Source organism: Mesitornis unicolor, unplaced genomic scaffold (assembly GCF_000695765.1).
Source record: "Mesitornis unicolor isolate BGI_N332 unplaced genomic scaffold, ASM69576v1 scaffold39159, whole genome shotgun sequence".
NCBI lineage: Eukaryota > Metazoa > Chordata > Aves > Mesitornithiformes > Mesitornithidae > Mesitornis > Mesitornis unicolor.
This window is the reverse complement of record NW_010207252.1, coordinates 1-16,395: the sequence shown is the minus strand read 5'-3', so window position 1 is coordinate 16,395 and position 16,395 is coordinate 1. Positions and strand designations below refer to the sequence as shown.

The 16,395-nt window shown below is 56.4% G+C and overlaps 1 protein-coding gene across 1 annotated transcript; it reads right to left on the bottom strand.

Annotated features, from left to right (window-relative positions):
* Nucleotides 1–5,917: 5,917 nt before the first annotated feature.
* On the bottom strand, nucleotides 5,918–16,388 carry ZDHHC19 (zinc finger, DHHC-type containing 19; the record flags this gene model as incomplete). The annotated part of the gene is made up of 8 exons (XM_010192065.1): nucleotides 5,918–6,209; nucleotides 7,398–7,507; nucleotides 9,414–9,516; nucleotides 9,962–10,010; nucleotides 10,481–10,618; nucleotides 11,833–11,982; nucleotides 13,806–13,966; nucleotides 16,324–16,388. Coding segments are annotated over 8 exons (894 nt in total), but the record flags the coding sequence as incomplete, so codon positions are not given.
* Between the last annotated feature and the right edge of the window lie 7 nt (nucleotides 16,389–16,395).

Below are 16,395 nucleotides of genomic sequence, written 5' to 3'. Positions count from 1 at the left end.
CCTTTCCCCGTGGGTCCCCAGGGAGGCCTCAGTGATGGGTGCAGCACCCATGGGTGCCCCAGGGGGCTCCCCACAGCCAATGCCCGCCCCGGGACTGAGGGGACGGCCACCTTGTTGCTGAAAGGGGGACAGCAAGGGGGTTACCCCATTTTGGGGTGGTACATAGAGACATGGCTACACTTGGCTCTTCCCACCCGCCCTAAATGAGTGGCACATGGGGTGTGTGCGACATAAAAATGGTTTCCTCTTGCCCTTCTCCCTCCCCCCCTCAAAGAAAAGTCCTATCGCTGTCGTTTTTCTCCGGTGATTAACTCACTGGTAATTGCGAGGGCTTGACGGGCAGGTATTTATTCCCACAGGTGGGGAAACTGAGGCAGAGAGGCTCAACACCTCGCCCCAGCGCCGCGGGAGGGACCGCCCCAACGCAAGGCACGACCGCCTCATGCCTTTGAACCACCGCACAGCTGGGAGGGACCTACCTGTCCCCCCAAAAATCCCTCTAAATGAGGGACACCCCAGCCCCACCGATCTTGCCGCTCCCCCATTGCTCCCCTCCACCACTTCCACACCCCAGCGCCATCTCTCCAGGGCCTTTTGTCCCCTCTTAAGCTTCCACCGAAGAGTTTGGGGTTGGTTTCTTTAAGATTTTCACATTTTTTTGGATCCAAGCTGGCTGGGCCACCCCGATTAGGATCTGTTGCTTCGCGTTGCGCTGCAGTTTCACTCTCGCCCTGCTCGGGCTTGTTGCCGCACGCCGGGCGCTGGCGCAGCCTTGGCTGTGCCGGTGAAGCCGCGGCCCTGGCGTTATCGGGTGCGGGAGCCGTGCGGGAAGGGCAGGGTGTGCCCGGTGGCACCAGGCCAAGGCAAAAAAGGGGGTGGTTTTGGGGTTGGTTTAGGGTTTTTTTTTAATCAGTGACTCGCTGTGTTACTCATCCCTGCACACAGCCCCCAGTGCCATGCCCTGGCCCTGTCTTTCTGTCCCCTTTGCCAGGAGGATGCTGGGGACAGAGGATATGGGGGGAAACCCATGGAAGCTTTTCCCAATCATGGACGCTCCAGGAAAACACCCCCAGTCTCCACACCCCACCCTAACAAGGGGGATTTGGGGCTGCTCACCCCCCTCCCTGGCCAAGCCTTTCAGATGTGGTGGCTCTGGGGTGTCCCTGCCCATCGAGGGGCTCACACAGTGGTGGTGTCCGGCCCCACCAGCCCCTCCATATCCCAGACTGGAGCTGCAGCACCTGAATGGCAATGGGAGCTCCGGGATACAGCGTGGGAGTTGGCTACGCCCTGCTGAGCCGGGAAAAGGCGTTTTCCGAAGACACAGCCACATCAGAGACCAACTAAAGACCTTCTGTGAGCTCCAACCATGCACACAAGACCCCCACAGAGGGGCTAGGGGTGCCAAACAGGCAGCCCAATGTACCCAGGCCTTGAAAAACCACCTCCTGTCCTTGCCAAAAATCCCTGTGTGGGTGTAAATCCCTGCCCTGCACCAGCCTGGCCGTGTTCGAGCTGTTCAATCCTCCCATGTCAGCTCTGTCCCCATGGGGAGGACTCCCCCGGGTCTTGTCAGGACCCTCTGCAGTGGGACGGGAAGCTGGGACGGGGAACGTGATGGCTCGGGCCCCGGCGAAGGGGCTGAGCCGCTGCCCAGGAGGGTGAAAAAAGAGCCCCGGGTCACTGCACAGTGAGAGCTCAGCTGCAGCATCACCCCACAGAGCACCCGTGGGTGCCCTGGACACCAAAAAGTGGCACCAGAAGCTTCATCGCCATGGGGAGGGGACGCTCAGTGAAGCCCCAGCCCTGGGGGATGCTGTCCCTGTCTCCAGTCCCCTGAGTGGAGCTGGTGACACTGCAGTAGGGGACGCTGCTGGCTTGGGGACTTCAGTAGGGGACAAATTTCAACCCCCAGCCCCACCAGCATTGCCCATCCCCAGCCCCAGCAGCACAGCTCAGGCTCTCCTCGCTGTATGGGAAGGCTGAGACTTGCCCCAAGGCCGTGGCAATGCCACAGCCGAATTTAGGGAGCTCCCAGCTCCTGTCCCCATGGCCACTGTGGCCAATGGCAAAGGGATGCACCCCAGCTCTGGCAAGCCCAGGCACGAGCCGCAGGGAGCAGCTCCCCTCAGCCAACAGCAGCAGCAGCCAGAGAGCAGCGTACAGTAAATAGGAGAAACTTTTATTTGTTACAAAAAGTAAAAGGCAGAAAGAGAAGGTGAATCCTACTGGGCTCTACGCTGGGTGGCTCAGCTCCACCACGCAGCTCCCAGACTGGGGGATGGCATTGGGAGGACCCCGTGCTGGGTGCTGGAGCAGCCAAGCTGCACCGCAACCTCCAGCAACGCCTGGTCAAGGTGCTGCAGGGCACAAACCCCTTCCCTTACAACTAGAGCTGCACTAAGATGAAATAAGGAGCGGGGAGCTGGCTGGCGGGGTTGCAAGGGTAAACTCTGACCACACACTAAGTCCTGTCCAGAGGGGAGAGTCCTCCAGCACATGGATATGGCTTGGAGAGGGGCTGCTGGGGTCAGGAGTGTGATGCCACCGGCTCGGCTCGTTCCCAAAGCCTGCAGGGACACCAGGGGAGACACAGTCACGGGGCGTAAGGCTGGTGGGTTCGGGGAGCCACCGGCCACCTCGACTCGGCTGCGTGGGTCCGTCCAGCGGCAGGAGACAGCAGGGACCCCAGTTATTGCACTCGGGGGGGATTGCTTTGTATGGCTTTGAGCTCTGACCCCACAGGACGCCCGTCCCGGCTCCCGGAGCGGGGTGGGAAAAGCTTTTCCTTGTGTGCAGCTGCTTTCCCCCCTCTCTCGTGGTGGGAGGGAGGAAGGCGCAGCCGCGTAGCCCTGGCGAGCGGAGGCACTCGTGGTGGTCATGGCTGTAGTCCTGGGTGCTGCCCGTGGCGTTTTGGGCGCTCCATGAGGGGCAGAGGGCTGCGGGCTGCCAGGGCTCTCGATACTGGATCAGCCCAGAGAGAGGAGAGGGGAGGAAGAGAAAGAGAGGGTTAGTGCCAGAAATACACGAGTGAGGAGCAGCAGGGAATGGAGCGGAGAAACCAGGCAGAAAAGGGAGATGGTTTGGGATGGAGAAGAGCGCTGGCAGCTTCCTCCATCGCTGCCATTGAGGATCCAGCAGGGAGGAGCTCACGAGGTGCTGCAGGGAGGGAGAGGATGGGGTGCATGGCATGAAGGGCAGCTCTGGAGCCCATGGGTGAAGCAGGGCTCCATCACAATGTGCTTTGGAAGGACCTTACCAGAACCTGGCAGGAAAACAGGCAGAGAGGGAGGGATTGCCTGAACCACCGAGCAGATCAGAGCTGGGATCAGAAATCTGGGCCAGGCTCTCACTCCTCTGCTCCAGCCATGGCTCACTCCAAACACCAAATCTCTGCAGCAGTTGGGGGCTTCCTCCAAGCCCACCATGGCAGCTCCACGAAACACAAACCACCTCAACGTGCCAGCCCACAGGGCCCAGGTTTCAGGAACCCTCAACTCTCCGTTTTCCAAACACCACACACACACACAGACACAGACCAGGCAGCTCCATCTCACAAAGCTGGAGGAAACCACCCCTCTCTTCTCGCCAAGGCTGTGGATGGCACCAGTGGGATGCTGGTGGGATGGATGGGGCATGTTGATGTCTACACAACCAGAGAGTGATGGGCTCTGGGCATGCAGTGCAGATGAGATGGGTCACCCGGGTGGATGACGGGGAGAAGAAAGCGCTCTCTTACCAGCTAACCCTCAGAAAGCAGGGCTAACATCCAGGGAGGGGGCAAATCCCATCAGGCTGTGCAGGAAATGGCAAAGTCCTGGCAGGCGTCCTCCTGGGGAAGACACCAGAGATTACGCGCCTCAACATCTGCTGGTACGGCCGGGTTAGACATGGGGAGCACAGCCTGGGACCGAGGAGGGGGGGGGAAGGATGCTGAGGTGACGGCTTCTGGGAGAAGGGGACTGGGAAATGGATGGGATCCTGCCCAGCCTGGAGATGGGAGACAGAAAAATCGCTTTGCTCCAGCAAAAGTCATAGCAGCACCAAGCGCTGCTCAGCGTCCCTGGGGACAGGAGGTTACAGGAGCTTCCAGACAACATCTGGGCCTACTAAAGAGTCCAACGTCCACCTGACAGATGTTAAACACCGAGACACCTGCCCTCCTCTGTCTTAAAGGAATAAAATAATAATCCAAGCGATTAACTCTTTAAAAATAGAATTTTATTATGTTGAGTAACAAAGGAAACCAGCTTAAATAAAAACAGGAAGGAGTCTGGCCCCTGATACCCCACCCCACTGCTCCTCATGCCCCAGCACCAGCCCCACGCCTGCCCCTTTGGAGGGTGGCACCAAGGCTCCTCAGTGGCAGGGACAAACCTCCCGGGGGACACCCCTGCAGGAGAAGCGGGGAGGGAAGGGCAGGGTGGCCTCTCTGGATGTGACACAGACAACGTGCCCAAGCGCCAGGCCCGTGAGGTGGCACAGAGCTGTGGGGCTGGAGCCTCCCTGGGCAGCGAGGGGTTTCTGCTGGGCTCCGGTGGAAATTTGGCAGCCTCCGCCAAGCCCTCACCTCAGCTCTTCACGCAGGCCAAGGCAGACCTGGCAGCCACAGCAACCAAGCACTGAGGTCTCTCATGCGAGGCCAGGGGAACTTTCCAGCGCTCCCCAAAGCTGCGTTTGGGCTGGCGCGGTCGCTCACAGCGTGCGAAGCCCAAAGCGCGGTGCTGGCGAGTTCCCCAGGGCTGTCCCTGTGGACGCGCTGCCTCTGCCGAGGCTGAAACACGCGCGTCCAACCCACAGAAACCTACCCAGGCAGCCTGACACGAAACGCTGCGAGCCTCTGCCCTGGTGCTAACACACACAACGCTACCTGCACCGAATAGAAAACGTTCTAGGTAGAAAAAACTATCTACAGTTTGTGCAAAAATATCCAGCAGCTTTTAATAACACGGTTCAAGTATTGCTAACAAGGTCTGTGACTCTCCCCTGCGCACACTCAGCGTCAGTGACCTCTGGGTGCTCACAGATGTGCCCAGGCCCATGGGAATCGCTCCTGAGGTGCTGGGGAGAGCCCCAAACCCAAACCAAGACACAACGTGAGGTTGGCAGAGACCAGCACCCGCTCACTGCTTCCTCACTGGAGCTCCACCTGGAAAGGGTGCGACCCTCAGGGTTTCACTCAATTTTCTGTTGCCTTTCGGTCTCCTCCAGACAGGACAGAACCAGACTTTCCTGACTACCTAAGCTTCCCAAATCTTACAACTGCAGCCTTGCCGAGCAGCCTCTCGTGATGAGAGCTGCAGAACGCCACGGGTTTCTTCTTCCCCGTTAAAAGGAGGGTCATCCTACCCTGTGTCCTTGCTGCAAAACGCTGTCTTACTGACTGCCAGGGCCAAAACACAAAGATTTTCAGCACCCCAGTGACCAGCCAGAAACCAGGCTCACAGGAGCTGGGACACCTACCTAGCTTCCATATCTGCTGGGAGCCAGAGTCCTCCCAGCTCAACAGCCCCAATTTACCAAGGCACTGCAGCTTCTGGAACAGAAAAGCCGCTCTGGCAGCAGCTGAGGTGAGACCCTGGCTGTTAAGGGACAGAACAGCCCCTCCACGTCAGCACAGAGGAGCAGGAGGTGTCCATGGGGATAACAGGGATACCGGGGAACTTCACACCACCAGCAAACAAGGGGTGACAGCCCAGCTCAGAGCGGGAGCCATGTGCTGGTCCCCAGCTCCCAGCCTTGGAGAAAGGAAGCACCGTGACCCCCAGGAGCGGACGCTCTGGGCTCAGAGGTGCAGCGACTCCCCAGGCGCAGCAGGAACCCCCCACTTTCTGCACAGCTCCGAGGGTCTCGCGTGCTGCTGGGCTCTACCAGTCGAAAGTCCAGGCAGGCCACATCACAGTGAAACAAATGAACCAAAAAAATAAATAACTTTAAAGGGAAAAAAAAGGCAACGTATGGCTCAGCTGAGTCTTTGGCAGCTCTGCATCGCAGGGCTGTCCTGCCTGAGGCCGGGGAGGTGGTGAGAGGGGAAGGTTCTGGCTGGAGCGAGATGCAGGCACGGCAGGCACTGGGCTACGTCACAGCACTGCTAGGGAATGCCTCCTACCATGCTGGTGTCAGTTTTGGCTCCAAAGGATGGGATTTCGCTCTTCGGACTGGACGGGGTCCCGACATCCGGCTGGATAAATCCTCTTCTGTCTATCAAACTGGAAAACAGAGCGGGAAGGGTGCAAGGGCAGAGGGGTTAAAGGAGACGAAGAGGATGGGAAGCCACAAGGGCTGTCCTCGTGGGGACGGCAAACCAAAGCATGGGCAGGAGAGCACTGGATAACTCAGCTTCCTGCCCACGAGACAAACCACAGGCTTCTCACACAAGGCACCACAGCCTGCAGGCAGTCAAAGCTCTGGGTCACCACAAACCCAAATGGGAACTGGCGAAAGGTCCTCACAACAGGAAAACACCGTGAATTGGAATAAACCACCATTCTCCACACAACCTCTCAGTGAACAGCTCGGCTCCCTGAATCCACAGATTTACCATCTCCGAGGGGCAGCACTGGCATTTTGGCACCTCTGAACTCAGCAAAAAGCTCGGGGGTACTTCAGAGCGTGGGGAAAGACAGAAGTGTAAAGCTCATTTTGGCTGTAGCTGCACAGCCTCAGACACCATCCCCTGCAGTTGTACCACGCTGAGTTAGCACCTCCGAGATGCTCCATGTAAATATAAATTGGATGCAGTGAATAAACGTGGCTGAAGGATCCCCACGTGCCCTGGGAAAGGCTGAAAGGTTCAGCCTTCCACCCCTGGCCCTGCCCAACTGCACCCTCTGGTGACCAAGCAGTGGTGATCCTGTGCTGCAGGTACCCAAAGCTTCATCTGCAGCAAACTTGGTCCTTGTTTTAACATTGGTTCTGGTTAATTCACAGCATTTGGTTACCAAGCACTTCAGGTAATCGAAGTGCTGGTAAAAGCCAAGGTCTCCACATCACCCTGTGCAGTTCTCTGCTGACCACCACGCTCAGTCCTCAGAGCACAGGAGGGAAAATATGTGCTAAGAAACACTGCCACTACCAGCAATCCCCATCTGCTGCTGAGCCCTTTGGTGCCCTTACTCTCCCCTTGTTGAACTGCAGGGTGCAGCTTATCTGCAAGCTCCACAAAACAACTGCAAGTGACCCAAACTCATCCAGCTCAAACGCAGGAGAAGCAGCAGTTCTCTCTCTCTCACACATTTCTCCAGCCGCTCTCTGCAGCGACTGGGAAACTGCTTCCCCATCATCACGGGAGATGTGTTTGTGCTGGCAGAGTCTCCTCTGAATTGGGATAAATGTGTCCTTTGCAAGGCCTCTCTCACAGGGCAGGATGCAATTCCCAGCGCTGTGGAAGTCCTTACCTGGGATGGAAGGGTCCGCACAGCACCGCACAGCAGTTTGTGAGGATACTTTTATGGCTGTAGGGATTGGCAAACTCTGAGCCCCTCTTATTTGACCAGGACCCTTTGATCTGAAAGGAAAAGGATACGCACAGATTAAGATGGGAAAGGTGTGACAGCAGATAATTAGATAATAACGGGCTTGGTTCAAATCCTTGCTCAAGAAGTGAAACAGGCTTGTCCTGCTGCAAACGGCTCCCGCTCTCTGCTTGAACAAGCAAAGCTGCAGAAAGGCAGCCAGAGGAGACAACTCCTGCCTCCAAGGTTCAACCTTGCAGTGAGGAAGCTCCAAAGCTGTGCCCTCTCTGTGCTGCACAGCATCTTCTCAGTGCCACCACCTTCACCGCCAGCCTCCTCCGCCTCCCCTCGTTCCTGACCACAGAATCACAGAATATCAGGAGCTGGAAGGGACCTGGAAAGCTCCCCCAGTGCAACCCCTGCCACAGCAGGATCACCAGAGCAGTCACACAGGAACACGGCCAGGGCTTTGGGTGTCTCCACACAAGGAGACTCCACAACCTCTCTGGGCAGCCTGGGCCATGCTCCAGAACCCTCACACTCACAAACTTTGGCCTCATCTTCAGCTTGAACCTCCTGTGCTCCAGCTTGGGACCATTGCCCCTTGTCCTGGCATTGGCCATCCCAGAGCAGAGCCTGGCTCCTTCCTCCTGACACTGCCCTTTCCCAATGGATCCCCAGGAATGAGGGCACCCCTCAGTCTCCTCTGCTCCAAGCTCAAGAGCCCCAGCTCCCTCAGCCACTCCTCAGCAGGAGATGCTCCACTCCCTGCATCATCTCTGTGGCCCTGCTGGACTCTTTCAAGCAGCTCCTGTCCTTCTTGACCTGAGGACTGAAGGCTGCAGAGCAGGGCTCATGGTTCCTCCTCAGGCTGAGCAAACACCGAGGGGGTTCCCAGGCCACCGAGAGGAAACGACCTCATCTGTCCCCACCCTGAGCAGATGGCACCGGGACTTTGACTTCGAAACCCCGGTCACACCGAGCGTAGGCACACACGAGTGGGCAGATGCTATAGCTGGCCTCAGGCCCCTGCCTACACCCAACCATTTACATTTCCTCCTTTTTTTACTTCCTCTCCTCAGTTGCAGGGTAAGGTTGGCAACATGGCCAGGGTGGCAATGGGCCACACAGACCCAGTGCTCTCAGTATTGGGGTACGACCTCCATTAATTTCACTGTGCAGTCCTGCCAGCAGCTCTGGACACAGCAGAAAGGTGCAGAGGAAAGGGGAGGGAAAAAAAATTAAAAACCAAAAAGGATGCAAACTGTGCTGGAAGCTCCCAGCAAGGATTACAGGTAATTCTGGCCAGAAGGGTGCATTTTGATCCCGAGGATCAGACAGATCCTGCTTTTCCGTACAATCTGCCCTCCTCAGGGTGCTCACTTGGCTCCCAGAGCCTGTGTGCACCCAACTCTGAGATGAATCTCATCAGGTGATGTCTGAACATTATCTGCCTGTTAGACATGAGGAACCGACAGAGACAAAGGGACTTGCCCAGGGTTTCGGAGGAAACCCGTGGCTATGCGGGATGCTGAATTAAGATCACCCATGTCCCACGCTAACACCCAAATAAATCTCTAGGGGCAGCCTTCCTTTTTTTAAATCACAGAACTGCTAATTTTAAGCAAGGTCACATAGAGACTGGAAAAAACACAGATGTGATCTGATGAACACTTCAGCACATGACCCCCAGAGCCCGACACCACCAAGCAAGAGGTGTTGCACAGTCCCTTGCTGCTGCCTGCTGCTTTCCCCCCACTCAACCACCTGAAACTACAGCCCAAATGCCTCAGGCATGGGCTGTTTGCAGTGCATCCTCACAGGGGATTCAGGCAGCACACCCTACCGAGGTACTGCACTGAAACAGGCAGCCAAGGACCCCCAAAAATCCTCACCTCTGCTTAGGAAGGACCAGGGCTGACCCGGTCCTTGCAGAAGGACAAGCATCTGGGTACTTACGTCTTCGTTCGTTGTCAGGTTGGAGGCGACCAAGTAAGTGTGAAAACCTGAGAGGCCCAAAATAGACCAGACTGAGAAAAAACAGATCACCAGCTCCAGCACAGTGAAACAAGAGTCAAGGAAGTCTCGGAGAATAAAATCACCCTGCAAGGAGAGGCAAAGGACCGTTCTGGGAGGTGCGTGTTGCCACCACACACACTGGGCCATGGAAACATCCCTGTAAGCTTCCCATTCCCCGTGCCACCCTGCAGGCATCCACCAAGGCACAACCTGCTCCAGCTGTGTCCCTTTCCATGTAAACTCAGGAAACAAGTTTGTCACCACCTTTAGTCCCTGGTTGGAGGGGCCTTCCCAATTCGGTGACATTCTCAGTCTACAGATGAAGCCATGTCTGACTGTCCCAACCAGGTAGCTAGGGGACTAAATTAAGGTGTGGGGAGTACACCAGGGCGACCCTAGGAACTGCTCATTGCACCTCTCTGCTGCATGGCTGGTGTCGTTGCACCAGCGCTTCACAGCCCGAGCCGCTGACGGCATCACAAGGATATCTGGCAGGCGTCGTCTTCAGAGTGGCGAGGAATCCGTCTCTCTGAGAGCCTGCAAAGCAAAACGGGACAAGGAACAACATCTCGTCAGGCAGCCTCGCACCTCCAGCCAACGCTGCACTGCTGAGCAGTCACCACCCCGCTGGGGACCATATGGATCTGCCCAGGAAACATCTGCAGTCTGTAACCTTGCAGAATGTCAGTGCACAGACACAGCTCCAGATCGGCGCCTGGCACCTTCCCCGCAGGTTAAGGCAGATGCACCCCCCAGTTTATTTGCTCCAGGGGGGATAACCCAGCCCTCAGCTCTCAATGTCTCTCTGCAGTGAGGCGCAGGGTGGATCTGTGGTTCCCTGCAGTCTGAGACCCCGTTTATTCAGGCCACCTGCACCAAAAAACCCCGATGTAAACCAGCCAGACCCTTCCCACCCCTCTGTCCAACAGGAACAGCGAATCAGTGCTGCCTCAGGTTGTTCACAGCCCGGAGTGGCACACACTGTGGTCAGCACCCATGGTACTTACGCAGGGTGAGGTGGGTAACGACGCAGGCGAAGATGAAGGCTGTCAGGAAGGAGAGGGAGAGGATGAAGGCATAGAAGTAGCGATAGTTGCGCTTCCCCACGCAGTTGCCCACCCAGGGGCAGTGGTGGTCGAACCTCTCTGAAACAAAGGGACACGGTGAGGACTCCTGGTGCCTCGCACCCTGTAACAGAGCCAGGAATGCTGAGCCCCCAAAAAACAGGGGCTACAAACGGAGCTCCCACTCATCACCCCGAGACCAGAACCTCTCTGCAGCAGCACGTTACTGAGCTTCAACAGAGCACCGCTACCTCCTCGCATGCCCGTTTTATCACCAAAGGCCAAGCCATTTCTCTCACCAAACCCTGCATAAATACAAACCTTGTGACCAGCAACGTCTACCGCTACTAAAACTGAAAGAAAGAGGGCAAGCGTGGCATTTTTCCAGCAGCACTGGGTGGGTGCACGCAGCGTCGCTGCTCCCTTTTGGGGAAGATTATTTTCAAAGTGATAAAGAAATGCCTCTAAATCCACAGCAACTGCCTGGGAACCCAAAGTGGGTGCTATTTATCTGGAAACACTCCTGCCTGCCTCCTAATGACAGGGCTGCACTAACAGGACTGTGGGGGACACCAGTGCCAACAAAACCCACCACACACAAAGCAGACGAATGCCTGCAGCCCCAGACAGCTCCTCTCCAAACACTGCCCCAGTGTAAGGAGTCACAGCCACCCGCAGCTGTCCCCAGACACGTAATGCTTGGCAACTCCCAAACTTCTTCTCTGAACCAGAGTCCTGGGGTCCTGGGGCTGCTCAGCCTCCGCATCCACGTGGTGCATGATGGGGAGCAGCTGCACGAGGAGTAAACCCTCCAGGCATGCCCCTAAATCACACACCACCCTGCTGCCAGTTCAAGTTGCTCCGGTGCAGCCGGGCTGTGCTGGGAACCTCCCTGGAGCCATCAGAGACTTTGCTTCAGGTCTCTGTTCATTCCCTGCTGCCCCCACCGCAGTCTCATGGCATGGAAAGAGGACATGAAGAGCTCAACCAGCATCTGCGGTGGTGCCAATACAGCAAGATCACAGACAACTTGTGTTTGGTGGGGGCCTTAACTTCAATTCATGGCACAGTGCTCCCAGAAAAAGGGAAAGCAGAGACATGGGGTCTTGGATGTGATGCCCCTGAGCCGCTGCACTGGTTTTGCTTTCATTTCAAATGGGAAGAGGAAAGACCACTCCATATCTCGCTTGATAATCCTTTAGGAGAAGCAAAAGCAATCTGTCCAGGAACATAAACCAACCCATGACACACACAAACACAAGAGATACCAGCACCTTCCCACTTCCCGGGCTTACCCACACAGTTGTCGCAGACGCTGCAGTGAGAGGTGCGCGGAGGACGGAACATCTTGCAGGTGTAGCAGTACTTGAGTTTCACCACGTACTTGTTGATGACCACTTCCATCGTGCGGGCCGGCGGGCGGTAGGTGGAGGTGCCCATGCTGTCTGCAAGGGCGAGGAGGGACAGACAAATTGCTGGTGAAACCCAAGCCCCCGGATCACCCCGAGCTGCTCCCTGGCAGGTGAAGGGTCTGGCAGGGGAAGAGACTGGCAGGTGCTCTCCTGGTTTTAAGCAAAAGCAGAGGTGGCTCAGCCTGCAGGATTTGTTGCAGGGTGGCAGCCAGGAACTCCAGTCAGCTCCTCACAGCATTATTTATGTCCTTCCCTCATCTGCTCAATGGCAACGCTGCAGGGATGCCAAGAGGAAACAGTATCTGCCCAACTCTTTGAGAACACGAAGCAATTTATCAATAGTGAGCATAAAAGCAGCGGCGTCCACGTGCCCAGTAACACCGATTCATCTCTGCACATCTAACGGATCAGAACACGAGGAGGCAACGTCATCTGTCAACACACGCCGGGTTCCTCCTCCTCTGTTCGCATCCAAGCTACAGAAATCGGGAGGCGGTCGCAGGGTAACCCCAGCAGCAGCAGCCCCTGCTGCCAGCACTCAGCGCCAGCCCGCAGCTGGAGCCAGCGGCGCCAACGGGCTCCAGGGACTCATTTCTGCCACGCCGAGGAGGTCTCGAGTGCTCCAGGCAGATTTCATTGAAATCTGACCTGCCTATCAGTAGCACAAGAGGATTCCTCCTCTCCAAGGCTGAAATCGAGGGGTTTTAGGGGCAATGCAAGTTACATCTGTGTGCGCTGGCACTTCGTTACTCATCGGGGACTGTTTCTCTGCTCAGCAAAAGCATGAGCTGGAAATCCTCCCTGTCACGTTCGCAGCTTGGGGGTTATTCCTGTATTTCAGTCACTCTTAGCAGAGCACCTTTCAACTGCGAGGAAGCCTTTGAAGATGGAGATGTAACCATGAACATCTTAAGAGGATAATAAGTGGATTATATTAACAGCAACAGCTGGCACATCAGGCAGCATCTGCAGCCAGATTACTGCTTTAGGCACTTATAAATAGAAACACGGATAACCGCTCGGAGGATATTTTAAAAGCATTTTTTTAATCAGATGTAGATTTACTGCCTTGCAACTGTCTGCAGCGGGGCAGATTCAAGCTGTCTCACATTAGCTGTGCCAAAGCGTTTGTTACCAAGGGTCACATCAACAAGGTCCACAGCTCCTGGATGCAGACACCTTCTTGGCCACCACCACAGCAGCGTGACACGGCAGTTTCAGACGGGGACAGACATTAGCATTCCGTTAGGAACCATCACAGCACGGAAAACCTTGCGGCACAGCACGCTCAACGGCAAACCACAACCTTAAAAAGCACTCAATCCTAGATTAATGACCCCAAGTCCTCATCACCTGTATTTTGCAGAGGATTGTATAGGGTCAGGCTCCTCCAAATTTGGACAACGTTTAAAGTAACAAAAGCACCATTACGGAGCAGCCCAGGCACAAGAACCTGGCAGTGGGACTCTGAATGGGGACTTTGTGCTCCCCCAGCCACTGGTACACAGTCCCTGGAGATATTTGTGTTTAGGACATTGATGCCCCAAGTTCTCCCACCCCTGAGCTCTGCACGGGGCTGCTGCCCACTCAGGGGCAGGAACAGGAACAGCTCCAGCCAGGGACTGGGAGAGCAATGGGACCAAAGGAAAAAAACCTCCACTTCTCTGCAGGTCCTGTCTCTGACCCGCTGCCTGCTGTGCTAGAGGAGCCCGTCACACCTCTCTTACCGGGACTCACAAGACATTTCAAGCCTCACAATGTGATACTCTGGCCTTTTCTCCAGAGACTGAGCCCAAAAGGTGTACGGTACACACACACGGGCATGCACCGGACAGAAGAGGGAATACAAGTCTCACCAATCCGCCTTTCCAGGTCTGCGGCCTCGCTGGGGGTGGCTCTGGGCAGGATCCCGGGGTCTCTGAAGCTTGTCTGGAGCAGGCAGCTGATGACGAAGAAGAAGAGGACGGCTGCGATGATGGGGATGGCCAGGGTCAGGTGTCTGGCAAGGAAGGGGCAGCTGTGAAAAGAGAAAAGAAAATGGCATTGTTCCCAACTGTCGCTACACGTCTGGCTATCAGCTGTGGTGTTACACACCGAGTCATCACAGGGTGCTGGGCTGAAGAGCTTCTGCTTTGCAGAGATCTCAGGAACAGCAAGAGCCAGCCCAGAAAACACTGGAGTAGCACTGGGAAGACAGAGGGAGTTTGGCACACAAAACTACACAAACTCTTTGCCCTTCCAAAGTCCCAGAATCACGTCTCCAAAACCTGTCAGCTGTCCCAAAGCTCGGTCACCTCCAACAGCAGCACCAGGAACACACGGAGAAACACCCTGAGCTAAGCAGGGATCAACATCAGCACGAACACAGTCCCGTTTGGTCCAACACGTGCAGCCGAGAGGGAACCTGGCTTCGATTCAACACAGCTTTGCTGCCTGGATGACTCGGGTACCCTTCACACCGTGCCAGATGCTTGGCCAGGGACGCCTTCCAGCACTGACACGGCTGTGACGAGCCACCAGGCACCCGAGGCAGACGATGCCCGCGTCTGGGCTCGCTGTGCTACGACCTGGGGCTGCTTTTCCACAGATGGGGACCAGTGGGATCATTCTCCACGACCGGGCAGCTCCGTTCCTCGCAGCACGGCAGGTGAAGGAAGCTGAGGACCACAGTGCAGTGCTGGGGTCCCCTCCCATCCCTCGCTCTGCAGAGGGATTTGCTATTATAAGCACTGATAAATACCCAGAGCCCAGCACGGCCAGGCAAGCTGCTTGAGCCCCGCCGGCTGCGGGCAGCACTAAGTCTCAGTATCGCTGCGAGGCAGTTTGAGAGGATTAAGCAACTTTTGTTTCAACTCCCGAGCTCAGCTGTCCAGAACAAAGCAGCCACCAAGCAACAAAACCTCTTCGGCCCGAGCCCGGCGCTGCTGCCGAGCCCCTCGGTCACCTCCCAGAGGGACAGAAAGGGCTCTGAAATGAGAGATGCGGGCTTTGTTGCCACCTCTTTTTTCTGGGAGAATCTCTGGATCCCGCTTTCTGCTGTCAGGCAACAAGAAATCACATTAAAAAATGTGAACTGTAGACACAGGCGAGACGTATTTGCTGCACATCAAGCAACCCGTAACCCATGCAACAGAAGCACACTGCTAAAATAACAACTTGGAAAGCCCCAGGGCATCTTTAACTGAGAAGCAGTGACTAGGCAAGAAGGGAGGGAGAGCAGATGTCCTCTGCTTGGCCCCACACAAGCAGTTACTGTGCTAGCGCTGCCCATTAGTTTCAGATACGGCAGAGAAAGCTGTCAAAGAGGCACAAACGATGCTAAGAAAGGAGTTTTTGGGATACCATTACTGCCTCCCACGGCTGCCTGCCCCTTTCAGCTCATCTGACTTCTCAGAACCTCTAATCCCATCAAATACCTTCATCTCCCCGCCTGCAGGCTCGGGCAGCTTTAGGATAAGACTCGCAGAGATAACAGTGATCCGAAGGCAGGCACGACCCCCCCGCTTCGTACAGTGCAGGAAAACAAGCTCCCTTCCCTCCCGAAACGCAGGGGCAGGATAACAGAAGCTCTCTGAGGTGTCAATAAGCCAAGGTGCCCTTCTGGGCAGTGTGGGATGTAACGGGGTGCTTCTGGCTCTCCTCTCTTTTGGGGTGCAAGAGCAGGGAGCTTCCCGAAGGAAAAAAGGGGACTGGGGGAGATGCAGCTCCCTCTTCCCCGGGCACTGCTGCAGAATGGGGGCAGAGCTCCAGCGCAGACCCTCAAGGTGGGACCCCAAAGGGTTTCACCATTTAGCAAACACTGTTCTTCTGCCTCTGGGGACAAAGCCCCCCCAAGTCTTGGGGTTTTCCTGGCTGCCATCCTGGAGCAGTACCCTCCTCAGTAGCAGGAGGGGAGACTGGGGGGGTATTTAGAGACCTGGGGTGCACCTACGGAGGATGTTAAACCCCTTCCCAGGGTTTTACTGAGCAAACAAAGTCCGGGGCCAGCCATACCCACCCTTCCTGCCCCTAGGTACAAGCAAAGGGAGCACAGTGGCTGCCCGCAAAGTGGGTCTGGGGGCTGCACAGAGAGGGAATGGCTGGGGAGGGGACAATGGGGAAATTGGGGGTCCCATAGGGCTGAGAGAGGTACTCCCCAACCCACCTCCCTCTAAACAGCTAACCCACGGCTCCCCCAAAAAGGGGGGCTTAAAGGAGGGGAACAAGAGATGCTCACGGCTTCACCCCAGCAGGGAAAGGAGCCTGACCCCGAGGTGGGGGCGCCCAGACCCCAGCACCAGAGGGACCCCAGCAGAGAAGGAGGGGGAGACACCGCGGAGCCCCGCAGCCCCCAGGGCGGTGCCCGGAGCCCCCGTCCCGGGAGCACGGACTCACTCGAAGGCGAAGAAGAGGCCGCTGGTGACCAGGATGAGGCCGAGGGTGAGGGCGAAGACTCCGCTGTGCCGC